The sequence below is a fragment of the Antennarius striatus genome, chromosome 10, assembly GCF_040054535.1.
Source record: "Antennarius striatus isolate MH-2024 chromosome 10, ASM4005453v1, whole genome shotgun sequence".
Lineage (NCBI taxonomy): Eukaryota > Metazoa > Chordata > Actinopteri > Lophiiformes > Antennariidae > Antennarius > Antennarius striatus.
Genome location: NC_090785.1, coordinates 14,024,424 through 14,051,843, shown reverse-complemented (window position 1 = coordinate 14,051,843; position 27,420 = coordinate 14,024,424). Strand labels below are relative to the sequence as shown.

At 40.1% G+C, this 27,420-nt stretch overlaps 1 protein-coding gene across 8 annotated transcripts; it reads right to left on the bottom strand.

Annotated features, from left to right (window-relative positions):
- Positions 1-1,934: 1,934 nt before the first annotated feature.
- Positions 1,935-15,121, bottom strand: LOC137602351 (UDP-N-acetylglucosamine--peptide N-acetylglucosaminyltransferase 110 kDa subunit). 8 transcript variants are annotated; one of them, XM_068324970.1, is made up of 22 exons: positions 14,773-15,121; positions 12,521-12,701; positions 11,713-11,956; positions 11,333-11,401; positions 8,052-8,168; positions 7,878-7,957; positions 7,351-7,546; positions 7,118-7,270; positions 6,918-7,018; positions 6,622-6,775; positions 6,322-6,423; positions 6,029-6,226; positions 5,572-5,730; positions 5,386-5,475; positions 5,137-5,262; positions 4,862-5,032; positions 4,665-4,781; positions 4,341-4,511; positions 4,045-4,197; positions 3,678-3,930; positions 3,410-3,533; positions 1,935-3,094 (listed from the first exon to the last, which is right to left on the bottom strand). In XM_068324970.1, exons 1-22 carry the CDS (start codon positions 14,807-14,809, stop codon positions 2,920-2,922), a joined length of 3,171 nt encoding a protein of 1,056 aa, XP_068181071.1. In that variant the 5' UTR covers positions 14,810-15,121; the 3' UTR covers positions 1,935-2,919. The 8 variants fall into 8 exon arrangements, with proteins under 8 accessions (XP_068181071.1, XP_068181073.1, XP_068181072.1 ...); XM_068324972.1 differs by having other exon boundaries at positions 6,047-6,226; XM_068324971.1 differs by having other exon boundaries at positions 7,118-7,258.
- Positions 15,122-27,420: the final 12,299 nt, after the last annotated feature.

The following is a 27,420-nucleotide window of genomic DNA, read 5'->3' as shown; positions in this document are numbered from 1 at the left end:
ATCCTGGGCCAAGTTACAGTTGATTCTACTCAGAAAAGGGTGTGGATTAATATCTTTTTTACTCTCTTTTTTACCTTTTTACTCTTTTTTACTCTCTTTCTTACTCTTTTTTACTCATCTTGAGTGTTGCAGCATGAAAATTTTAGCTTGTACTTTTTATCAACTGGAGCTATGGGTGATACCTGTGGAGCTCTGAATTCTCCTCAGTCATCTTCAAACATCAATCAATAAATCAACAAGGCAGTCAGAGACTACAACATCCAGCGACATCATCACATTTTTTGTGCTTCTGGCTTCCTGAAAATGTTGCTTTTCATTTTGTGATGATATCTCATCAGGTTTTCCGAGATGTGTACCTGAAAAGGTATGAAAGTGAAAATTTGACCTTGACCTAGTTTTTCAAGGTGAAGGTCTTGATCCAATTTTCATCCTCTTGCCACCCTGAATATAACGCCTTTTGTTTCGTCTTTCTCTTATCCAGTTCCTGAGATACGTGCAAAAAATTTACAAAAATCAAAATTTGACCTTGACCTAGTTTTCTCAAGGTCATCGTCTCATTTTCATAGGTCAATGTCAACTTACCATTTTGTATCTTTTAAGGTGAAGCATTCTGGAGACGGACAATAAAAACTTTGAAAATAATCAGAGGTCAAGGAATCAAACACGATAAGATGATCTTGACCTTGGGAAAACTTAAGAGACTGTCTATTAATAGTAGAATGTGCACGTGGTTTAATAACTCTTGTACTTTCAGTGTTTTCTGCAACAAATTAGTTAGGTAGTTGGTATGCACACATGAAAAAAGACCATAGATAGAAGCACTAGCTATCCGGTTCCTGAGATATGTGCAAAAAGATGTACGGAAGTTGAAATTTGACCTTGACGTAGTTTTCTCAAGGTCATCATCTCATTTTCATCCCCTTTGCCACCCGAGTAATGTGCTTTTTGTTTCATCTTTCTATCTGCAACGGTTACGAAGATATTTGGTGGACTAACACACGGACGAACACACAAAAACAATTACAATACACCGGGGTATGACGTAATCAATCAGCTTCTCTCTATAAAGTGCCTAATCACATTAACAGACAATTTCATAGCAAGACACGGACCAAAAGATGTTGCACACTAATATTTTGTTGGACCAGCTTGAGCTGGATTATCAGCGTCACATTTTTCTTGAGCTGCACTAAGTCTTGTATTGATGAGTCAGTCCTCTGTGTGCAGACTCCAGTACACAACGTTCTCCTGCTCAGGATGTCCTGTGGTTCACACTTAATCATTAAAATTACACATAGCTTATAACAACACAAGAAAAATGCACTTGTTACAAATGCACCTAGAGGTATAGTCCTCATCTCATTGTCCATGGAACCATGATTTTATGTGCAATGGCAATAAACTTCAGTCATTCACAACAAAGTTTCTTACAACTGTTTTGAAGCACCAAATTGCAATTCTTTCGGGATAAATCAAGTATCTACCGATCTAAGATTGGGGGCATTTTTTTTCTCCTTTTATACAAGACTTAGTCCTTGCTTGTGCTTTTAACAGTAGTTCTTAAAAAGCTACAATCTAAACTTTCATTGCTGCAACACTGGATACTTGTCAATAATTAGAATTGTTTAAACTAATGTAAAATATGTGAACACCAGTTTTGAATGCAGTTTTTGGATTTAATGCTTTCAGAATTATAGGGGGAAAAAACATGTAGAAGACTAAACTGAAAAAGTACTTTAATGTAATGGGTCCACATGTCAAGGAGGTATAACAGGCAAAAATACACACAAGCAGCTATTAAGTAATTTCTCCATGTGTGTCCACACGGTAATGATGTCCTGACCTATACTACATTTTACAACATGACAACAAAAGTTGTTTTGGTTTGAATATTTATTAATACCAATATCAGGATCATCTGACAGAAGACAGTACAGTTTCTCCTCTTTATTTTCTTTAATTATACTTTTAGCCTTATGGCATCATTGACAGCATACAGTTAACAGACAATACAAAAAGAAAAATTGCTTAGAAAATACTTACCTAGGCCGTTCCTGGTTTGAGTGATAGAAACAATATCAATTTGTGAACAGCTCTGACACTTAAACTTAAATTTAGACCAATTTCAATTAAATGAAAGTAATGTTAAGTTTTGTTCAATCACCTTCACTAGAATAGAGTGACATAACACAGGACAATGGCTACTTAATATATTCCTCAATTGGCAACAAAATTTAAACTGGTATTTGAGTGGAAAGTCTCTCCACGTAGACCATGCTCCTTGACACATGTAGTCATTGCAGCAATTTATAATAGTTTAAGACAAACTTGTAAGCTATTGCAACCTATTTTTATACCTGCATGTCAAACATGAGAAAACGTAAGCCAGAGTTACAATGTTCATGGAAAACCCTTGTCCCTTTAAAACAAACAACACTCTTAATCCATTTATAAATAGATCAACAAGTAATGACTGGCATTCCTTCCATAAGCTGCAATTTTTCCGGTGTGAACATGAAGATGAGGGGAAAAATCCCAGGGTTCCAAGTGCAGGAGGGGTAAGCACTGCAGTCACAACCCTCATGTTCACCAAATATACTATGTTTTCAGACGTGAGTCTCAGAGGAGCTGCCTGAAAGTCTCAGGCTCAATCTGGCTCAGGAAATGCATATGCATGACGCAAAGAAAAATGGGATTGGGGGGCGGCGGGGGGGTAATGTGAACATCTGTTGGCTCATTTACAAATAATAAAAAGTCCTATTAACTGTAAATGAGATATGAAGGCGATTCTTCAGGAGGAGGAGACTGGAGTGGAACGTGATCATCACAAGCTCAGGTGCCAATAACTTTTAGAAAATAAATGGGATGGGCTGGACAGGGCTGTGGGGGGGGGGGGTAAAGAATCTGCATGCTTGTGTTTCAGGCATTTTCGCTGGTCTCTACTGTTTGGACCAGGTGTTCTGGCTTGTTGCCATTGCTATGGTGCTCCCACATCTGCAGATACAGCCTCTCCAGGTCAGATGTGTACTGCTTTGTATTGAAAAGAGGGCTGCAGATTCGCTGCTTCCAAACACGTGCTCTGACCATCTTCAGGCTGAGGAAGAAAAAAAAAAGGTGAGACTTGAAATTACGATGCTTGATGATTCCCCATCATCCAGCCAATGAAGGTACATATCTCTGCTGAATAACCTCAACCGATGACTCAGTTTCAACAATTCATTATGATTGAACAACCTCAACAACTTCCATTAAATATCTGGAAGTCACCACCAGCCGTTCAGAACTGAAGATGCCTCTTGGATGAGAGGTAAAGCATCTTTAAGCTTTTCCTACAAAAGTTGATTTTATTCAAAACAGATCGACTTGAAATGAACATTTCTGAAAAGAATTCAGATCAGTCTTTACGTACTATTCCATGTCAGAGCCAAGTTTCACTGCAATGTCCTCATAGTCCTGGCGACTCTGGGCTATTAGCTCAAGACAACCCAGACTGTGGAGTTGTGAAGCAGCCACACGGGAGGCAAGGGTCTCACCTTCACAGAAAGTTACAATTAGTAACAGCCTGAACATGAAAATTAGTAACATCTACAAGCTATTTTATCAAGGATATCTGAACAATTTTTAGTATCACAGTGAGACATTTCACACTTATTGTGAATCAAGGGCTTTGTCCTAACCTGGCATTGTGACCATGGGCGTTCCAGCCCACAGAACATCCATGCCTGTGGTGTGACCATTGCAAAGTGGAGTATCTAGGCACACATCAGCGAGTTGACCCCTCCTCACATGCTCCTCTTTGGGGGCCACGGGCGAGAAAATGATGCGAGAGCTGGGCAAACCCATGTTCTGAGCATACTGCTGGATATTGGGCTCGCCAACAGCAGGAAAACGAAGAAGCCACAGCACACTGTTGGGCACACGCTTCAAGATCTGCAGGGAAAAGGGAATTTGAAACAACATTGTTAAAGTCAACAGAAGGAACTTAGCCCTCTTTTTATATTTTATAATAACAGCTAATACAAGCATAAAGTCCACCAAACATACATTTGCCCACATCTGAAGAGTTGGGGGGTCAATCTTGTAGAGCTGGTTGAAGTTGCAGTAAACAATGGAGTCTTCTGGCAGACCATATTGGGAGCGAGTCGTCACGACGATTGTTCGCGGCACTTCCTCCCCGGTAGCAGCTTTGTTATTGATCTAAAACAGGGAATTTGAAATAATGTAATACAAGACAGAGAGGCCTCGATATTGTTCTATTCAAATAATTAAAGGGAGAGAGTTTGGAAAGTCACTCGTAAAGAACTGCATTTAGAAGACAATGACATCCCGGGTCGACATACCTGAGTAGTTGCCAGGCCATTGCTGATTTGGAAGGTATTGATTGTAATCTGGATTTGGCCTTGGTTGATCATATTGATGATTGCTTCAGCTGCTGTGTTCATGGGGATCACAGGCATGGCCAGAGCTCCATTGGTCTCCCCAGAAGATTCCTGGTTGTTGTCACACTTCATCTGGTCACAGGAAACAGAGTTATTAGTCGCTAATATGAACAAATAGTATAACACTTATGAGTAGGTCATTAAAATAACTACAAGTGACTGAATTCGCTGAAAGTATACAGTACATCAGTATTGCATCCCTGTGTTTCGGGATATTTAACTCACTTTTATCACTTTCACGTCTGGCAGACTGTCTAAGAAGACCTTCAGCTCAATTCCATTAAGAACAATACGGTTGTCAAATATGTGTCCATTGGATTTGAAATCAATCACTGCCTTTTTCTGTGGGTGAAACAAAACAAAAAAAACGTCAGATACTGGTGCTCATAGATCAAACAGCAGCAGAGTGAAGTCAGGCCGACCTTCAGGTGAGGGAACATGTTGGCGTGGTCGCCAATGAAAAAGGTGTTGGGCATGTAGGCCAGTTTCTCAGAATACTGCTCAGCAACCTCGACAGGTGACGTCTCCTTGTCAGTGATGATGTAGTCCATGAAGGGGGCCCCGCTAGTTCCAGGGTAACCCAACCACATGGCCTGGGGAACAGGGAAGAACAATTAAAGGTTACATTTCTCATTGCAAGCAGTAATGCCTGAATACGCAACTATTTACACCTCACACTGATAAAACTCACACTCACCTGAACCGGGGCAGGGCGGAGGGCAAACAGCTCGTTTCGGGCCCCCTTTGTGTATCCATTCATGTTGACCAGGATGTGGACTCCATCCTGGTGAATACGATCAGCTGCCTTCCCGTTGCAAGGAATCTACAGGAGGGTCCAGATAGAATGAAATATTTTAAATCACTAATTACCTAAACTTAACTTTCCTAAGTTTAAGAGATAATTTTATGTTTAGTGCTAAAAAGCAAATTCAGGTTTAAAGATCACCTGTGAGAGGTCTGTGAAATGATGAGCTTCTGCTATCACTTTCACACGGAAATTGGTGCTGTCATCGGGGCTGAGTGCGTAACAGAACACCTTATAGAAGAAGAAAATAAACTCACACGTGTTAGGTCATGGATCATTTCTGTAAATAAATTCATAATCATTTCAAATTAAATTCAAATTGCTCACTTCAAACTTCTCAGGATTATGCATTCCAGGAATGGACTGCATCAGGTGGGAAGTCGGATGGTTTCCAAAGTCAGAGCTGACGTAACCGATGCGTAGACGTCCGCCACTGGCCTTCAGGTCCTTCGGATGCTCGTAGGCAGGTTTGTGTAACGCGTTGATCTACAAAAGAAGCAGCTGTGTAAGTACACAACTCCAGCTACAAAGACACACTGCGGCAATTGCAGACTGACAGTAAGCCATGAAAAACTACAACAGAATCACCTCAAATCATGTTTAACCATTAAAACATATCATCAATCCCTGTAGGCACCTATCCACCATCAGCATTCACTTCTGTTTCTCCAAATAACAACACATCCCCAATGTCTCCCATCCCCCACCTTACCAATACTTCTGCAGCCATTGACATCACCAGCCACCTTCCACCCCCCTCCAAAATATGTAAAATTTTACTTGCTTGGATCAGTGCGTGTACCTTGTCCAGACAAAGGTTTCCGTGGCGTTCAGCAATGGCCTTGCGGAAACCGTGAGATAGTGGATACAGCATGCTGTGGTGTGGATGCACTGAAGGCAAGCGATTCTTATCAAGCTGGTCGGCCACAATGCTGACAAGCTTTTTCATCCGCTCGTCATAATCTGTCCAGTCACACACGATCTGGAAGAGAGAAAGGACAAGAGTTAAAAACCACATCCTAATTGACCGTTAATGTCATGCAAGTATCAGTTTCAAATATAGGAGTGAATAAAAACCTGCAAGCAATGTGCCAGGTTGCAGTAAGCGTCAGGGAAGTCTGGCTTGAGTTTCAAGGCTGTGCGGTAAGATGCAATGGCCTCTGGGATGTTTCCAGAATCCTATTAGTAGACAAATAATATAAAACCAAAATTACTTGACAAATGTAAATATAGTACAATCCACAAATGGTAATGTTTAACTTTACAAGAGCATTAATAGAGAGCCATAATGCACAATGAGTGTAGCACGGGCTATTGCGAATACAGAGTAGTAAAATCTAAAAGGCAACCCAAATTAAAATCAGAAACTGTTCCTACCTTGTGGATGGAGGCCAAATTGCTGTGAGCATCAGCAAATGCAGGGTTGATCTGGATGGCGCGAGTGTAACATTGCAGCGCTCCCTGTACGTCCTGCATTTCCTTCAGTGTATTTCCCATGTTTGAGTAGGCATCAGCAAATGTGGGACTGATTCTAAAGAACAAAACATCTTTATCCTGATTGGACTGGCTTTTAAATTTCATGAAGTACTGAATATTTTAATCAAAACAAAGGACTACACAATAACTTGAACACAACATGAACCTCTGAACGCCAGTAGCACAGCTTTACAGACCTGATGGCCTCCTTGTAATGCATAAGGGCCTCCTGGAGTTTTCCCTGCTGCTGCAGGACACTGGCCAGGTTAGAATGAGCTGCAGCAAACTCTGGGAACACCTAATGAAAAACAAAAGCCACAAAATCAAAATCAATAACACTTCCTGCAATGGTCTTTTTTGTACTGGGAAATACAAAACAAATTAACTCCACATTTACCTCTAGTGCTTTCCTGTAGAGTTGAACAGCCTCCTCAATGTTGCCTTGCTCACGCTTGATATTGGCCAAGTTGTTTAGAGAGTCTGCGTGAGTTGGACACAAACGTAGGGCTGTATTGTAGCACTCTTCTGCCTCAGACACCTGTGAAGGACACTAAAGGTTTATCTACAAATAATCATAAATTCAGTGTTAACCCCCTCCTTGAGATAAGTTTATACAGAGTACCGTCTTACATTGCCTTTCTCCTTAAGAGCATTTGCCAAGTTGCAATAAGCATCAGGGAAGTGTGGCTGCAGTTCAATTGCACGACGGTAGGTGTCAATAGCCAGGTCAATGAGGCCTTGTTCGTAATAGACACACGCCAGGTTTCCATGGACAACAGCATGGTTTGGGCTCAGGCTCAGGGCTCTTAGGTAACCAGCTACAGCTCTGAAAACAAAGACAAAATGTGGATGCAAGGTATGATCAAGATCTCTCTCACTCTCATCGAATTAAATTAGTTCTCCAAGAAACTTAAAGCGCATTCACAAATTTGGTTGTAAAAAGATTTTAGATTCAGCTGTTCTGTTACAGCCCTGTAACCAATCACAGGTATACAGATTCAAGAACTCTGCCCGATTACAACAATCACACAATCGTATATACACAAGGATCTATGTCCGGAATCAGACAACTCCTTGCATTAACAAGGTTTTTGCTCATTCGAAACTTCACACCAGGTAACTTCATCAGTCTCCATCATGACATGACTCAAACTCACTTGTCAAAGATGCGTGCTTCCTTCAAAACGTTTCCAAAATTAATGTATGCATCAAGGAAATTGGGGTCCAGCGTCACTGCCTAAAGTTCAAAATCAAAGTTGAAAACATGGACAAACACAAAAAAACAATGATACAGAATTATGATTGAAGAATTGATGACAAACACAGCTGACCTTTTCAAAATGATGTATGGCCAGCCACATCTCTCCTTGGGCATTGAACACACAACCCAAGTTGCTCCAAGCCACTGCAAAGTTGGGCTGAGTTTCAATGGCTTTCAGGTAGCAAGCCTTCAATGGGTTCACAACGACAAACCACAGGAAAAGGAGGAGAGGTAGAACGGGAGAGGACAGAATGTAGAGGGGAGGAAAAGGGAATTTTAAAATAAAAACAAATAGGAGATTGAGAATAAAAAGTAAGAAAAAACAAAAAGGGGTAGAGAAAACAAAATTAGTGACTGGTCTCCGTCATCGCAAAAAGTGAGCCTACAGCATGGGCTTTTGTGCGCATGTCTGCCGCGCTAAGCTGCATTGCTTTTTCCTACGCAGCGCAGATCCAACCAGCACCCACACGCAGGCCCTCATCCCTCAGTTATGAACACAATCTCAAACAATGTGTCATCATCGATATAGTCTACTGCCCACAGTATTCACTTAAAAACCCCGATTAGTAAAGAAACCATCAAGACATAGAAGTTCTGAATGCATAGATGTTGGAATTTGATATGGGTATGATACACAACCTTGGATTCTGGACAATGCGTGCAAGTGTTGGTCCCTGTAATGCATGCGCAACAAACGCAAGCGCATGGTGTGCTTTTTGCCACCACATGTCGCACCGCTTTCGTGACCTTGCTCCTGGCAAAGGTCACTGCGTCGCCGCTGCGCCTGCTGAATGACCAAGTGAAATAGCTGCAGACCAACAACCACTGGCAGAATGCCTGCAACACCAGACTGGCACACACTCAGCTCCCAAAACATATCAGATTCAAGGGGACACTATGAGGTGGGGGGGCATTATGGGTTCAACCTCTGGCTCATGTGTTTCCTTTGAGATTTGGAATCCCAAATTTATCACTGAATTAACAAAAATGACTTCTGTACATGTTAAGATTCATGATTTTTCAGACGTTTTGGCACATTTGGGAGCCAGGCTGGTTATGAGTGGAGAGAGGTCCGCAACCAACAAGCCACAAGGGATTGAGGGAGTGGGGGGGGAGTCGCGTGCTTGCGCTTGCTGCCGTTTGGGTTTGCTTAGAGGGTTTCGCTGCGCAGCCCCTGCGCAACTGTAGACTCACGGCGCATTATCTGCATCATCATCATCAGAACGCTGCAACTCCAAATAAAGAAGGAAGAACAAAACAAAATAGGAAAAAATAAACACCATGTAAGAGTTAGAGGGAGCTTACTTGCTTCTCACAATTACTGCTTCCAAATCCAAGTTTCTTTTTACTCAATACAGAACTGGATAATTAGTATAGTGTACTTTGAGGAATGCTTTAAGTAATTTGTCATGTTACTCTTTTTCATTTGGTCTTCAAAGGAAGCCACAAGACAGAGGATCTCAAGCATAAAGTAAGGTGGTTTTTCTTTTGTTGGCAGTTACAAACCCGTTACCATATTTTTGGACTTTGTCAGAGTGGTGGCCGCAGCTGGCTGGAAGAGGAGTAGAGGACTGAGGCTGCCCTAGTGTTCCTTTCCGCCAGGCACCTACGCAGGAATAGTGTCACCCACCTGAAACCTTCTAAATAACAGTATCAGTTGTGGAAAAACCAAAAGAGACAAAATCAGAAAACAAGATCGTTAGTAAGTTTTCAATAAATACATTATTTTTTATATATGGAAATAAAACTGGTTTCTTCCAAATCACAACAAACATAAAAAAACAGACTATCCTTAGTTCTCATTCATGCAATGAATGTCGTAAAACAAAATTGATGCTTTGAGGGTAATTGGGAGGGAAGAAAGGCTTTTGTGCATTTAGTTATCAGTGAAATGTCATTTTCAATTGATCCATTTTTCAAACTACAGGAGAGCAGTTACTGGCTTGATCTTGCCCAAATGAACTGATCACATTTATTTGGGAATATTACATATTTAGAGAAAAAGGGAAGAAGAATTCATCATTTATTTTCTTTTATTCTTCTCATGAAATATTTTTAAAACTTTGATCTCTTTATCCTGGCCTGCTTTCTTGAATCCTGGCCAATGGGATAGGAAGAAAAACTCTGTGTTGTAATTATTTGTATCTAGAAGCCTCCACAGCTCTGAAATAAAGAAGTCATCGCTGTTGTTGCGCTTGCTTCTGTCTTTCTAACCCAGCATCTGACGCAGGTGGTGTACAGATTGTGAGCTGTCTGCCTGACATCACTTGAGCTATTGCAAGGAACTTCAGAATGAGCTCTCTTAAACCCATACGTCATATTAGTGGATGTCAAACTAGGGTCAAATGTAAACATACTGCACGTCAGTACGGAAAGCAACATTATAGCAAGCTTGGGTAATGACTGAGCATAGCTCAATAGTCAGGAAGACAGCTCTTAGCGCGCACATTCCACCAATTCTCAGCAAGCGCGCGGGGGGTGGAGCGACAGAGCAGGAGAGCTTGTGACTCCCAGACGCTCCTCCCCACTCCTTTCCCCACCTCAAGCACGAAATAAGATGGCCTGTAACCAGTGGGATGACTCCACACCTCCAGATTTGACCCAACCCCAGGAGCCCCATTACCTCTACTATAGAAAAGGGCTTTACAATGACAAATGGAAGTGTTACGGTCCCACATTGGAAACAACTGTCCTGCAGCAAACTTGAGACTACAAGCTTGTGAGTGGGGAATTGATTAACAACACTGGAGTATAGTGGTGAGGTTAGAAACCATCTTATCTTTTGCACTGCAAAATTAAACTATCTTCTCAGTTCATATATTCTTCAAAGACCGAGCCAGCATTTTCCCTCCAAGAACAATATTAAAATGCATGGGCCAAGGGCCAATGATGACGATGCAGATTCAACTTTGTAATTTAAAAACCCCAGCCTTTCTTCCTGAAAGGGGAGGGGCTGACCTCTGTAAAAGGTCGGGGTAAAATTATGGACATTGGGACTAACAAGTGAACAAGGTCGGGACAAATGTTAAGTGTATCATATTTTAAAAAAATAATACATGAATTTGTTTTAAAGAAAAAACAGGGGCTACAATTATAAAGAAAAATGCTGAAAACTCTTGGGAGTCCACGCTTCCAGAGATTATTTAGAGAATGTGGAAAAGCAACTACCAGTTCCTGCCCTTCAGCTGGCCTCATGGTTTGAAGGGAAAGGACTTCATTTGGTTTAAAATGTCAAAGGGGAAAAAAAAGAACTATGGATACTAAAAAAAATTTTTTTAAAAATGAGAAAAAGAAATGAATAACAAACATAAAAACACACATCTATACAAGTTCCCATTTGTTGTATCATACCTTAGCTTCTTCCAAACGCCCAAGGGCTTTAAGCAAGTTGCCCAAGTCACTTCGCACACAATACAGTTCCTGGTGAAAACAACAAAAAACATGACACCTATTTAACAATGAACCACATACCAACAAGTTGACTCAGATAAGCTTACTTAGCATATACCGAGTTTAATGCCAGTTTATGGAGTAAATTTAAAAACCCTAAAATTGTTGTTTCTTCTCACCTTCATTGGCTTCACAAAGCCTAACAAAAATCTCAGCTATTAATGATCATGTGTGGGTTCAAATGAAACAGGTTTGATACCGTCAATTAGAAAATGCTGTTAAACACACTCAGAAACATGTTAAGTTATTGTAAGGAATCAGCCATAAAACATGTAACTTACAGGGTTATACTGCAATGCAGATACATAAGCTTGCACTGCTCCCTCCATATCCCCTGCTGCCACCAGAGCTGCCGCCAAGTTGATGTATCCATCAATAAAGTCAGGCTTCAGTCTCAGAGCGTGTCGATAATGTTCTATAGCCTCCTGCAGCTGGCCGCGCTCCTTGTACACATTGCCCAGGTTAGAATAGGCCTCAGCCAGCATGGGGTTCTGTTTGATAGCCAAGGTGCTGAAGTGAGCGGACCTGTGGGGCCACAATAAGTACAGAATAGTCACAATCTTTTAAAGGAAACGCTGGCAGTGGGTGTTAGCTCAAAGCATCGTGCCAAGTCAGCAGTACAATGCAGATTGTGAAAAGGAGAACTTGATTCAACGTCATAGGTAAATACTGCTCAACAGTAATGAGTAAAAAAATGAAAGACACCACAAACTCATTTTTTTGTATAGCTCATACCTGACTGCTTTTATCTTGTCTTGTACATGTACATAAAGTACATAAACACAATTAACTAAACTTGTTCTGGAATATACTGCTGACATTGGGCTCAGTGAAAGAAGATTAAAAAAAGAAAAATGATCAAAAGTTTACACCTGCAAATTTAAGTCCCCAAAACTTCCCCAAGGACACCTGCAAAGCAAGAGTATGTCCTCCACCAAAATAGTGTCAGAGAGAGAGAGCATGATTCAACCACAAAGGATTTCCTCCAGACATTTCCCTTGTTGCATTTGACTCCACAAACCAGAGCAGCCATTATGCTCCGTCACTCCCATGCCCAGTGTGCACAGATTCATCCACCCCACACCTCACCTGTCAAGTCTTCGGCACTGGAAGTGGATGGAGGACAGCAGCAGCAGCACACCTGTGTTATCAGGCTCCTGTCTCCACAACTGCATGCAGTGCCGCTCAGCTGCCTCAAAATCCCCTGACTGATACTCCCGATGTGCCAGCTCAGCCAACCCTTGGAAGGAAAGCATACGTTTTGTCGGTTCTGGAGCACCAACACAGCCCAAAAAGGGGGGAAACAACATGTTAGAGTTGATGCAAGAAATTAAAGCAGACAAATGAAAACAAATTAAAAAGATGAAGATGATGTTGTCAATGACAAAAAAAGAAACTAGAAACAGAAAAAACAATTTAACAGGTGAAATGAAAGTAGCATTAAATTAAGCATAGCAATTCTGACCAATTTTTGGATATTTCACATTCCTATTTCAAAATTTGTGTTTTGCAAAAAAATAATTGAAGTGTTTGAATTGGCTTTCATGTATAGCTGCACAGACTTGCAAATATTAAAATACTACAATCCTTTTAAAAACATCTAGGTATAGTACGGAATTTTGTGAATATCAGTCAAGTTTGTGCTGTTGGTTGTCTATAGTTGGAATTTTATTGTAAGAATAAAATCAAAACAAGGTTATTTCATTTTTTTCATTTCTAAAAATCCTTCCAATTAGTATATTTTTTACAATGTAGAGCACTTTCCTTTTCTTAGTCAGCAGACCAAAATAAGCAAGATATCATTTTAGCATAAAACTTAAATATGGCTTTTATATGCAATCTAATAAAAAGACATGCAATGACAAGAATAACAAACTGGAAGGGGGTGATAGCATAGCAGGAATTCAGAAATGCTAGTCACACTTCACATTTCATGTCAAAACACATTTATAGCCATGCATTTCTGGAGCAGCAGACATATTGGGCTGTATCTTAGGTTTACTGTTATCCAGCAGCCATCTTCGTCTTGGGTGTTTCTGGTTTCAACAAAGCTTGTGCTGCTGTAACATTTGTCTTTATTTTAATAAAATGTACCGTAAAATTACAGATGAGCCCAAATGGCACCAAAATAAAACCTGCACAAAGAGAGAGTATGCATCAAAGGATGGTGGACGGTGTCCGTCGAAGGCCATGACCCCCAAGCTTTTGTACGCTGGCATCCACATTCATATCCATATCATCCACAAGGGGGCGGTATGATATCAGACGCCATGTCAATATCTCGCAGCTATAAACATCTAGTAACAGAGGAGGTCGTGTTGACATCCAAAAAGCACAAAAGCAGCAAAAGCAGGGTAGACTGTGAGGATGACAGGAACGTCGAACACCTGAAGGCGGAAAGATTCTCACTTCTTTATTGTTTCCACACATATTTTTCTTGGCCTATATTTTGCTTGATTCCTATGGTAAGGCCAGACATCATCCCACATGCACGACACGTGTCGAAATCTAAATCTACGATTAATAATGAATTATTAAGTATCATGTCAACAACAACATTTTTCAACGATTGAATACCTTGTTAGAATTACATTCCTGATTATATTAGTTGAGCTATTTCTTCTAGTATTAGCCAAACTCTTAGTAAACACATCCAGCTACAGAAATGCATCCAAAATTCAACAACATCCCGACATCCGCCATGTTTAATACACATTTCTAAACACGCAGCACCAATGGTCATATCTAATGATTAATCCGTTTGCTGTTCGAATATTTAAGTCTAGTAAAATTCGTCGTGATTAGATAAATTCGATATAAGTGCCAGGCAGGATTGCAGGGCCCTCGTTTTTGATCGGGGAAGAGCGATCACAACAAAAGGTGGCGACGGTTTTGCCCATGGAAGCCATTTTATATGACGGCAAATATTTACACATGAAACCATTTTTTAAAAAAACGTTAATGGTCAGGAAATCTACATTTAATATTAGTGAGTGTTTTACTATCAAAGTGAAACACACAAACTGCCATGTTCTTGTTCCAAAAGAGTTGCTTCCAACGGAGACAATATAGCTAAGCTAGTTACCATCGACCCGATAGCTCTAGTTGGATAAATTCCAGGCTTCAAAGCCTAAATCCAAGTTAAACGATACAAACGTGTTTTATTATGCAAAGTAGAAATTGTTGATGACACTTCTGATCTATTTAAATAAATGCGAGCTTTATGAAAAGTTCCCTCCTCCTCAGTCACAACTCGGTTAGCATTAGCATTGTGCCGAGACATTGCCTTGTTTGACCCGAACGTGGCTTCACATTTGAAGCGTCAAATAGAGGCAGCTCACCTGTGCTGTCAGCCACGTTTCCCACTGAGGTCGCCATCTCCTCAGTCTTCGTGTCTCGCACCGTGGTCGTCAACGTGTCTCCTGGTAGATAACAGCTTAAAGAGAAAAATGTGCGACCGTAGTCGTCTTTGTAGGCTAACCAGCTAACACGTTGTTCGGCAAGCTAACCTTTATAAGTTAACCTACTCGTTCGATGAGCGATTTTGTAATATGGATATCGCACAAAAACATTCCAGTTGTTGATATATGTCTGGCTATCAATTCATTACCTAAACTTGACGAATTAATAACCTACAGGCTCAAACTGTGACGATGTTGTAGGGTTCAGGACGGTCTCGTCGTCACATGAAGCGGCTAGGGAACATAAAATGGCGTAATGGGTGGATCTGATTATTCAGAGAAAATAGATCCCCGAGTCGCCATTACGATGAAACGTGTAAAGATTCGTAACGTTTGTTTGGCAAACATGTACACTTAACATATTATGGATTTCACCGCTAATGGATGAAATTGCGCAATAAATCTCACGTAATTAAATGAAAACAAATTAAAAACGATGATGCACGATATCGCGCGGAAGAACACATTGGTGCAGTAAGACGGAGTGCAACCGAAACCGCTGTCCTACATAAAGGCGACATCAGACCGGCCTCAGTTAGCAGTCTGACTGGAGACGAGAGAACATGTGACGGTGACCAGGTGGTGATATGATGCAGACGTGAGGATGTTTAAATCATATTAAATTGCAGGCTTTGTTTATTGCAGGCTTGTGCTCAGATTATAATATATCCAACCTCTCTCTCTCTTTGAAACATGCATTAGGTAAATACAGGAACATGCATTCATTTACATCTGCACCCTCTTGTGAGAGGTTTGCCACCAGTACAAAGATAACTCATGTGGGTGACTACTACTGCACAACGTTAAAAACAATACCTGGACAAGAATCCACTAAATTAGAGTTACCCAGAAAAGCATTCAAAGAATAAGTAGAAGTAATTCACATACAGTAGTTATTGGTTAATGCAACATTGTGTGCAGAGAACAATATGAAGATGATGATGAAACAGACTGTATTCCTCTGATGTTCTTTGAAGGACCAGAGCTCCTGTATGGTAACTCAGTGATCTGTCAATGGCTGTTATGCTGTTTGTTCTAATAATGGTGTTGATGTTGTGGGTTGGTGCACAATCATGACTGTACAAGGAGGAGAGGAGGAGATTCAGTGTAAGCTGTTTAATGGTCAGGAAGAACCAACGTCAGGAACAGGGTCTCTGCAGAATGACTCGTAGCCAAAAACTTGCTATAACCTCCCCCAGGGGAGGGGATTAGTAAAAAACAAAAAGATTAGGGGGTAAACAGTATTGATTGAGGGTACTACTGAATTTAACTGATTTTGTATAATTATAACGTAACAACTGATCCAGTCAGCACACAACCTTGTATGAGCTTTATCCAGATCAGTCAATCAGTCAATCAGTCTATCTATCTATCTATCTATCTATCTATCTATCTATCTATCTATCTATCTATCTATCTATCTATCTATCTATCTATCTATCTATCTATCTATCTATCTATCTATCTATCTATCTATCTATCTATCTATCTATCTATCTATCTATCTATCTATCTATCTATCTATCCATCCATCCATCCATCCATCCATCCATCCATCCATCCATCCATCCATCCATCCATCCATCCATCCATCCATCCATCCACCCACTCATTCATTCATTCATTCATTCATTCATTCATACCAGCAGTACCTACCACAATCCTTCCAGTTTCCAACAGTGTTTTAGGTTTGTTTGTGAAATAGAAATAAAGATCTGTAACTTGGCTTGACTGATTTTGTGATTCTGCACCGATAGAAAGTTTCATCATCATCCAACAGAGGGCAGCCTCTCTAAAGTTTCTGTTTGACCAGAGCTTTTGTGGAGATGGAGGCCCTGCAGAGTGGGTTTGAACATGAGTTCTACTTTTGATGAATTATTTCTGCAGGTCCCACGCAAATATATATATATATATATATATATATATATATATATATATATATATATATATATATAAATGTTTACATTTTTTATGTTTTCAATTATTTAGTTTAAAAATTAATTTTAAAAATTAAACCTGAAAGCATTTTGATTATCATTTTTCAATTTTATCACAAACAATCAATATTCAGTAACTGAGGTGTCATGCATCGCCTCAGTTCACTCACGTTTCAATTGTCAGGTTAAAGGATGGAGCCTGTGATGTGCTGGTCATTAATGAGTCATTCTGCTATGAAGATTTTCAAAAGGGGGCTACTGCTTTCTGCACCTCAGGTTTTCCCATCGTGCCTCTATGGGAAAGTAGTTGACATCATTGCCTGTGTTGGCTTTTCTCTGTGTGCTCAAAGCATGCATAGGGTGCAGGGTTTGTGTACTCTTCCACACGTTACTCTCCTTTGAGCTCACTCTGCATACTGCTTAGTGGCCGTTTGTCTGCAGATGATGTCATGTGCACTGCGTATCTTTGGCAATTGCATTTGACATCCTTTATATTTGTGCAACCTAGAGTTGCTAGGAACGCAGTTGGGGTGAACACATCTTCTCTCTGCCTAAATGGTCAGGGACTGTTCCTCACAACAAACCCTGCTTTCACATGAGCTATTTTAGGAAACGCATGAGAGTGGTTACTTCTATTGCAGGTCAATCACAACATACTGAAACTTTTTTGTTGTGCTGTCACATGGCCTGGCCGGAATATTTTACGACCAAATGAGTGGCCTAAATTGTTTCAGTTCAGTTATTTTTGGATATCAAATGAAAGGAGATGACCCACATTTTTGGTATTTTTTGGGGTCCCTTCCTGGGCAATTGAATGGTATTCTATTGGAAACAGGGTGAGTTGTTTGTTCATTAGTTAGATATTTGTGCTCTATAGAACAACTCATAAGTGAAAATTGTTTGTGTCCTTCAGTGTATAAGTTTATGTAAGGATTTAAGTGTATCACTCAATCCAGTCTTTCTCTCAAACATCTAAAAAAAGGAATCATGGACAAGATTCTCAGTTTCTGTCTGCAATTTCAGGTTTGCTGATCTCTTGTGATTGTGTTATCAGTGTTATCCAGGGTTTCTCTAATCAATGTCCTGGACATGCAGGAATGATGAAAAACAAAATACGGATATAAGTTTCATTCAATCATTTTCCTGACCGCTTCATCCGCTTCTGCGGGTCGCGGGGAGCTGGAGCCTATCCCAGTTGACATTGGGCGTGAGGTGGGGTAAACTCCAGCCACGATGCCAGTGTACCGCAGGATATAAGGTTTATTTTTTTAATTAAATACAATACTACCATCTATGTTAAGTGTAAAAGAAGTATTACAATAAGTCTCTCTCAGGGATGGCAAGACCAAACTGATTAGCAAAACTGCTGTATATAATTCTGAACTTACGAGTACAGTATTTTCTGCACTATAAGGCGCACTGGATTATATGGCGCACCTTCAATGAATGGCCTATTTCAAATAAATAAGTAAAATAAAATTCATATATAAGGTGCACTGGATTACAAGATGCATCTGTTGATAAGGCGCATTGTCAGTTTTTGAGCAATTTAAAGGCTTTTAGGTGTGCCTTATAGTGTGGAAAATACTGTAAATAACCTGTAAGAAGGAGCTGTTATGTAGCTGCTTGCATTAACCATTATTACTTGCAAAGGAGGGAAGAGCCTGAATAACTCTACAGCAGAAGTTTGTATTACAAAATATTAAAAATAAATGGTAAACATGTTAAGGATGTAGTTGAAATTGTTTGCAGAAAAAAGAACAACATTGTGTGCTTGAGAGTACCTGCATTGCTTTGTCAGAGCCTGCAGCAACACATATTTATCACAATAAGCTTCTACTTTGCAAAGCAGACAAAAAGCTCACAGAGCAAAGGCATTTCCTCAAGAACATACTGTACTGTATCTGCTGTTACCGTTGACATACTATCATAGTAAGACAAAAGTGAGTCCGTTTTAAATATATGAATCTTTTAAAATGTCTTTCCTTTAGAATATTTGTGTTATAAGCAGTATGTTGTGAAATAAAACACTGAAGCTAAGAAATGGTGTGGAACTTGCCAGACGGATTAATTATCAGGTGCTAGCTCTTTGATAAAACAGTTTATAAGGTACCAGCTGATGCTTTACAGCCACATATTTTGTGGTTAGACGACGTCTTCGCACACCACAACCGAAAAGAAAAATGCACTGCTGTAAACTGTTTCTGTTTGAAGTGTTTAATACTCTTCCGGATCATCGCTAAATGCTACCTACAGGTGGAAAAACGCAGACATGATACGTTTATACTTTATAGTTTTGCCTTTTTCCACAGATCAGGAACAGTTTGTGGTGAAGGTGTCATGGCTTGCCTGGTGAACATTTTAAATCCCTTCTGTCATCGTCTGTCATTCGGCCCTCTGACCCTCGACCATAATCATTTCACCCTGCCTGCTTCTCTTTTTTTGCCCCCTGCATCCCTTCTTCCTCCTGGATCAGTGAGATAAGCGTGGCAGGGCAGAGGAGCTGGTGACACATCTGAAAGGACAAACTTGACAGCTGCTGTCAATTACAGACAGACTGACACCCTCCCAACCCTGATCCCAGATAGTGATTTGCCCTCTGGGAATGTTTATCAGTTGTATCACTCACTTACGGATGTCCACCTTTCTTTCTGAAACAGTCTCGTCCTGCTTGGTGCATTACCTAACATAGAAATGTTTCTCCAGTAATGTTTTGAGGGTGTCAGTGGATCTGTTGTACACTGCGGTACTTTAATGGTGAGCTATATGATCTCTGCCAGGGTTAAGACTAAATCCCAAATGTAAAAACATGCCTTGAATGGAAAACTCCACTGATCCTAGCTTTGCCAGATTTCATTTAAATCCACTTGAGGGGCATGGGGTGATGTGGAATCCCAGAGACGGGATGTCTGGGGTGTGGAAGGATTACTTGAGACTCCCTGTGTCTTACTGAGGTCTTGGACTATCTGAGAGGTTCTCATGTCTGTGTGGTGTGATATATTTGATTTTTCTGATGTTATTGTACTACAACCATCTCTCTGTAGTTTTAATCACATGTTTTGGGATTAGCACTTGTCTGTCATTTTTGGTTGTTGTTTTTTTTTTTTGCTTTTACTATTTTACAGACTTTGAATGTTTTCTGCATTCTTGTTTAAATTACTGTTATAAGCATGAAATTTGACTTCACTCACTTGTGAAAACACACACAGGACTTGAGAATGGGGACATACTCCCTTTCAGACATCTCTGACTTTTTTCACTCAAAAATGCACATTTTGTAAGTTAGAATTAAAAACAAAGTAACATGTAACAAAAATGTAACAACACAAAATGTAGCAAAATAGAAACAGTAAAATTAAGGTGCACAAAAATATGCCACAGCCAAGGCTAATAATGACATACTGTAGAAAATAATGTATTAGAAATGCTGTGATTTCAGTGCACATAGGTGGGAAACTTAATGTTATATTGGCACACCCTGAGTTTAACCAACACTATGGCGGTTGATGGTCCTTGTTATATTTGAGGGGCTGCTCTTTCACCAAACAGGTCCTCCTCTTCTGGTTTCCCTCTAAATCCCTCTACACACCTTTCAAAAGGCTTTCCTAATCACTGACAGTTACAGCATAATTGACCCTTGGCCAGCCTTGAGCAAATACAACTCATGTTGTGTCCCGTTCTCATCCATAAGACGTCCACTTTCCGAGACCTTTTATCCAGATAAGTGGGCCATCCATCTATAACCCCTCTCCCCTCTTCTAGCCTCTCTTCTCCCACTCAGTTACATAACCTGCTGTACCTTGTGAGTCAGTTATGGTGGGAGGAACACGATTGTTTTATTACCGGAAAGAAGGTCACTACCAGACTGTTGGAGTCAGTCACTGGGCTGAGGGAACATGCACCCTTGTTCACCCCGAAACCAGAGGTCTTCTCTTTCTCACTTCATATAACACCACTGGAACACCACTGAAGAAGGTGTTCACATGTCTGAAAGGTACCTGTTGCACCTGTGTGGATACTTCACACATCACAACCAAGTCACCATGGACTCTGTGTGTGAGAACTTTCCTCTCTCTGACTTGTTGATGTCAATCCAAGTTATGTAACTGCACATTGTGCCACAATAAAGGATCAGACCAACTTTGAGGAGATAAGCTCCATAATCACAATAATAAGTAGTGGCAGCACAGAGCTGGTTTTCTCAACACTGTGGTTAAGTGGGTGGTTAATACTCAATATACAGTATGATCTCATTCACCATCGCTGGTTGCAGCAATCGACCATGTTTCATTGGGTTTTGTTCTCATTTGGAACAGATTGTTTTTCCTTCCCTTTGATTCAGCAAATGTAGAATTATTTGTTCATGCATTTGTTTGGAAGAAATGCCTCAAACTTCAGCCAATGTCTGTCTTTTCCCACCCTGGTCTTTTCCTCTCTAGATATCCTGTTTATGTAACACACACTTGTAGAAATTTGCGGAAACTGGGACTCATTTCAAGATACAATACACACTTGATATGTGGGACAGCCTTTGATAACATTTAAGCAAAATTATCACTCCTACTTTTGCAAGGGTTAGTTCATTCATATGAAATCTGGTTACTCATAGATTATGTGTATGTTACTTTATTCATGTGCAGTTACATGTGGAGAATTTGTGTCTAGTGTCTTCACAGTATAGGCTGGAAATGGGTTTCACCACAGTGGATGTTGAGGGAACATGGAGAAGAAAAGATAGAAATTCCATCACCATGTCTGCTGTCAAGGCAAATTCACAATCACACAGTCAGATGGACATATATGATGAGGGAAGCAGCAATAGCAAATTACCGAGTGGAACATAATTGGAGGTATTTTGATCCTCTCTTCCAAAAAGTCATGTTGAGCAAAAATGGAAAAATTTTTGAGTTGTATTCACGGACGTTATGTTCTTACTGCTTGCAAACAGTGTAAATGAAGATAACTGGGGTGGAACTACATACTCATTCATGTGGGCTGTGCAACAATGTCCAACATGCAATTCAGCATCATCTGGTTTCTACATTAAACATCATATAAGAACATTTATTATAGTCCTTCACAGGACCAAAATGAATTGGACGCATTTTCTTCTTGACCAAATGAGAATAAACTCTTTTAATGTAGTGGGTGAAAAAATCTATTTGACACAGTGAGTCAGAGAGTGGAGTGACATTCAGAAACAGCAGTGGTGGTAAGGCCACCCTGGGGTCAAAGGTCTCACAAACATCAGAGGTTAATGAAGTCTGTGGTGCATGTCTAGTATCACTTTATATTCAAGGCCAGATTTTGTTATCCATTGAAAAGACAAAATATAAGTGAATAATTTCTCTATTTATCTGCAGCTATCCAGAGTCAGATTGCATCCCTTCATCTTCCTGTGTTATCTCATGCAATACAATAACAGGAATCATGAGAACACTGGTCTTGCTGAGCATATGAATTGTCATTGATGTGAAAACAATGAGGATAAAAAATTGGGTCTATGGTCAGGCTAAGTTCATACTTTGTATTGTTCATGAACATGATTTATATGAAGATGTCTAACTGGTGAATAAACACAACTTTGAATTGACATGTGTTCCCCTGAACAACAGGACAGTTGTTGGACTAAAATCTGACCTCCATAGTTTTATCAATGGTCTTAACCCTTTCTACTCAGTTCTAGGTCCCCAACCAGAGCCACTGGGACTTGGTCAATGGGGCCAACAAGGCGGTAACACACGGATTAAAGGTCAAGGGATGCTTGAGCAGAAACAAGGTTCAATAAGGGTTGGATGGGGTGGTGACCTTTGACATCACACTCACAGTTTCCGATTCCACATTTAATTACAAATCATGATAAAGTCAGTCACGATATGTTTGCAGGACTAGGTTACTGCATATTAGGATGCAACAGGTATATAAAGCTGCTATTGTGAGAATAATGCACGTATAAGCTATGCTATTTAATACAACGAATAGTCTAATGAGATTTGCATTATAGCATGATCACCTGGTCATATTGAAGGTACAGTCTTTGAGGATTTATTTTAGATTGGACACTTCACAATTTATCTTGATGGTCTACAAATGTAGTGTTTATAATAACAAACCTAGTGTACATACAGTCATTTAAGCATATCCATGTCTGGTACGTTGGTTTACGGTTTTTCCTCTTGAACTACTTAAGCCAAACAGTCTTCATCTGCAATGACAGCTCCTTGCATTACGATGATCAATCGTCTTTGGGATTTCATGAAAATATCATAAATTCATCCATTTTCAGTCATCCATTTTCCAACAACTGCAACAGTTAACTAAGGTTAACCATCCCAAAATAAACAAACATTAAAAAGATTAATCTAAACAGTATGGTTATATTGTGGCAAACAAAGCCTGTGGTTTGTTTGCTCAGAAGCTGTTGTCAACAGGCTGTTGGTTAGGCTGTCAGAGCAGAGCCCACAGATTAGAAAGAGCTAATTAGCCCAGAGAAGGGAAGTGCATGTACATTAAGAAATGTTATTGGCACTGGTCAAAGAGAAAGTGTTTGTTCAAGATAAGGGCCATTATTTTTCCAACAAAAAATACAGAATGCAATACAAAATATCTGCAGGATGTTGGTTGTTACCACAAATCTCAATAAAAAACATCACCTCCCTACTGTGGAATTTCATATTTGGTGGTGATACAAATGAAAAATGTGAAGCTGGTTGCAGTCTTAAGTTCATTAACAAACACACTATGATGAAAAATGTTCATAAAGGGCCTGTTTTACATAATCAAAACAGAATGATGAGACAACAATGACACTGTGACTTAATCTGCATGGATTATTGCAAACAAAAACACATTAGACCAAAGTGCAGTTAAAAAATTAATAAATGTACCGTTACTCATTGTTATATACTCGTTGGATATATGCTATTTCCTCCGGGATTAATAAAGTATCTATCTATCTATCTATCTATCTATCTATCTATCTATCTATCTATCTATCTATCTATCTATCTATCTATCTATCTATCTATCTATCTATCTATCTATCTATCTATCTATCTATCTATCTATCTATCTATCTATCTATCTATCTATCTATCTGTTACTGTTATGGAAGAAAGAATAATTTGAAAAAAATGGTTTTGATTGGACTAGAAACTATATAACACTAATAAATTATGAAGTAGGGATCTAAAATAACACAAGTTTAGTAGACCAGGAGCTATTTAATTCCTAAACAGTGCCTCACGTGGAAGATTGCACTTTAAATTGCCATCTTTTTAACAAATGGAATTTATTTATTCAGTGATTCAGTTCATTTTAATGGAAATTTTATTTATTAAGAGTTTGGCTTGATCTTCTCAGCAGACGTGTACAAGGAGGTATTTGTTTTGATCTTCTGCATTGTGTTGCATTTATATTATTATGTTTGTGGAAAAAAAAAAGAACAACAGTCAGATGCCAAAACTGAAATCATCTGACTGTATAGAGGAGGTTGAAAACAGAAACTGTGATTAATATCACAGACTGTTGAATGGATGTAACCACAGTGACATTGCCCATTGGTTTGTGATCTAGAGTTCTACAGACTCTGACATGAAAGTTTGGACCAGTAGAGACTATATTTTGATGTGACAGATCTGGGACAGATACAAAGTACTGTACCTTTTTCCTGATTGTATGTCACTGAGGACCTAAGCACCACACAATGATTTGTTAATCACACCTTTCCCAAAAGTGTTTCATCATTTGTTGTAATCTGAATGGAACCATAATTTACAAAAGGGAGCACAATGTTTAGATGGGAAAGACTCGGAATCAGGACATGAGACCATAGCCTCATCAGGATACTGTTTTCTGTGCTAATAAATCCAATAAGATATAACGGTTTTGTTGTCATAGGCTTATATACATACAGTACATAGATTTTAGATAATGCCCTAGTCCATAGATTAACTTTTACAGTCCACAACTTCCAACTATTGATTTTACAGCAATGGTGTGTACACATCTATTTTGTTTTTAGCAATGAATAATCTGACAGAAACCTAATTTTTAATTTGAGTTTTAAATAGTGTAGCAGTATTATCACCGGGCCTGTTTTTTCTGTTGCTATGTCACCGCTATTATCTTCGTTAAAGGGACAATCCTCGACATCATAGCTAACATGCAGCGATTATCTTTTTTTTTTTGTATATATGGGGGGGGGGTGTATGGCCTAGATTTGGAGCAAACCTCCTTTGTATGGTAACAATGCTGAAACCAACAATCTCATAATTAGCATTGCTTGGCAAAGACATGCCCAGTACACCTGGGGAAATAGGAGTGGAAGAGGGATTACTGGATGAATGGTTATGTGGAAGTTATTTAATGTGCAAGTCTCATACCTGAGGTGAATAACACAATGCATTCTGGTCTTTGACATACTCTTGATTAAAATATTTTATTACTTGTTCTATCATAAATGCATATCTGTTTTTAATAGTCGGATGGAGAACAGAAGTGCCTGCACAGGAGTTGTTGTCAACTATAATAAGTACCTTTAGCTTCTCCTCCCTCCTATGTCTTTGTTCTCATTCAGGCTCCTGGTGGGAAATAGGCTAAGAATTAGCATTAAGATACAAACATGCAAACATTGTGTGTCCATGTGCCTCACCTCTGCACACCTCGCTTTGATCAGTAAATATGAAAAGTAGCATGACATGCAGGGGGGAAATACACTCAGTTTCTTCATGTGTCAGGCCTGTGAGCGTATATGATCCCTGAATGGGAAGACAAAGGATCCATTTCAACAAGTTAAACCTGCTCTGGAGTTTGGGCTTTACCAAACAACCCTTCAAAGGGATTTTTCATGTCAGTCAGGTTTCAAAGAGCCTTCCTATGAAAGACTTGCTCTGTACCCAGATATGTGCCCCCGAACCCTCCAGCTCTGATGTACCACATAGTGGCACCCTTCACTACTTCCACTCCCACATTGTCAGTGAGTCCTATGGGAGTAATCGAGCGTGCTCTGTTTATGCTTGATCACAGCGCCAGCGAGGGACGGGCATTACGACTGCCGTGTCTCGTATGCCATTCCTCTGTGGGTCACTGAAGATGACTAAGATCAACTTGAGATATACAGAATTCACCGCTTAGCCTCCTCTGCAACAAGATCCAAAACAATGATGACGCCAAGGAGAAACCAAGAGGATTGTCTCATATGGTGCCAGGGTATGCAAAGTGTTGTGACTGCAACTCTGATACATCTGCACACAAGCATGCATATAATGAAAAACACAGCCAGTCAAATTCTCTCCACACATGAACAAGCAGACTTTACTTGAACTTAGATTCATGATGAAAGCCAAGACAAAAAGCAAATATGAAAATCAAAAGTGTGTGTTGTATACTTGAGTTCAGCGAGGACAAAGGTTTAAGTTGAAGCTTTCTGTTTTTTAAGACCTTGCCTCCCTCTTCTCCTCCCTTCTGTTCTTCTCAACACCTCCCTCCTCTTCCTCCACAACTCCAGCTCTAAAATGCACCAGTGCATCCACCAGTGCGCTGAATGAAGGAGGCGTTAAACAAGAGCCTTGCCATTATCATTCACACAAATGTGTTTGTGTACATTAGTGTGTGTGTGTGTGTGTGTGTGTGTGTGTGTGTGTGTGTGTGTGTGTGTGTGTGTGTGCGCGCGCGTGCGTGTGCATGTGCATGTGCATCGTGGGTGATGTGTGGTGGATGTGTGTACTTGCTTGTAGTCCTTTGGTCAGGCAGAAATGATTTATTTCCATGTCCTGTTTGGGTTTGGGTGTCCTTCATTTGTTGCTGTCTGTTGAATCCCATCAGTCTGAATAAACAAACACCTCCTGGTAATTTTTTATATTGTCTGTGAACAAGCGACAGGTGTGACCAGTAACAACAGGAAGACAGGGTTCAACACCTCTGCTCCCAGCTGACTTCCTCTCACACCCCATCTCCACATTCAACCACACCCAGAGCAACACAAGGTACAATTTGTCTGCCAAATTACATTATACGTGCACAAAAATGTGAAAGCTTTATGCTCTGTGTTTTTGTGCCTGGGGGAGGATTTGGGCTGGACCTCTGGCTTTAACTCCTGACTAAATTCACCGAGTGTTACTTCGCTAAGTGCTCATCTACCCAGACCCTGATATTTAACCCCAAACAGTTGCTGATAGCCTTTCAGCCTGACCTCTGACCTCTGGGATCTTCAAGCAAGACATTGGCCTCTAGGGATTCAACACATAAATCTTAATGGGTTTCTTTCCTCTTTCTTTGTTTTGCTCTTCCCTTATCTGGTTCTCTCTCTCTCTCCCTCTCCCCCCCCCCCATCTCTCTCTTTCTGCTTTTCTTATTCTGTAGTCTCTGGTTTTTGTTTGAGGCCAGCCTGAGATAATCCCTCCTTTGGTTTCCTTTAGAGCCCTTCCCAGAGTCAGAAGCTGCCGTTTGCACACATGAGGAGCTAACAGCAGTGCATTGATTTGTTCATCTATCCCCCCCTGGGTTGGGCTGGGCCATAAGTCTTTTATGTACAGTGATATGTTACAGTACTTCTATGTAACATGTTGTGTGCACCTAAAAAGGGAATAAG

What these genes read in the sequence shown, in the direction of transcription:
- LOC137602351 (XM_068324970.1), bottom strand. Translation starts at nt 14,809, where the DNA reads ATGGCGACCTCAGTGGGAAACGTGGCTGACAGCACAG. An exon ending in CATTACAAGGAGGCCATCAG is followed by an intron (nt 6,776 to 6,917) that starts GTCTGTAAAGCT and finishes TTTGTTCTTTAG; the next exon opens with AATCAGTCCCACATTTGCTG. An exon ending in ATTTGGCCTCCATCCACAAG is followed by an intron (nt 6,424 to 6,621) that starts GTAGGAACAGTT and finishes GTCTACTAATAG; the next exon opens with GATTCTGGAAACATCCCAGA.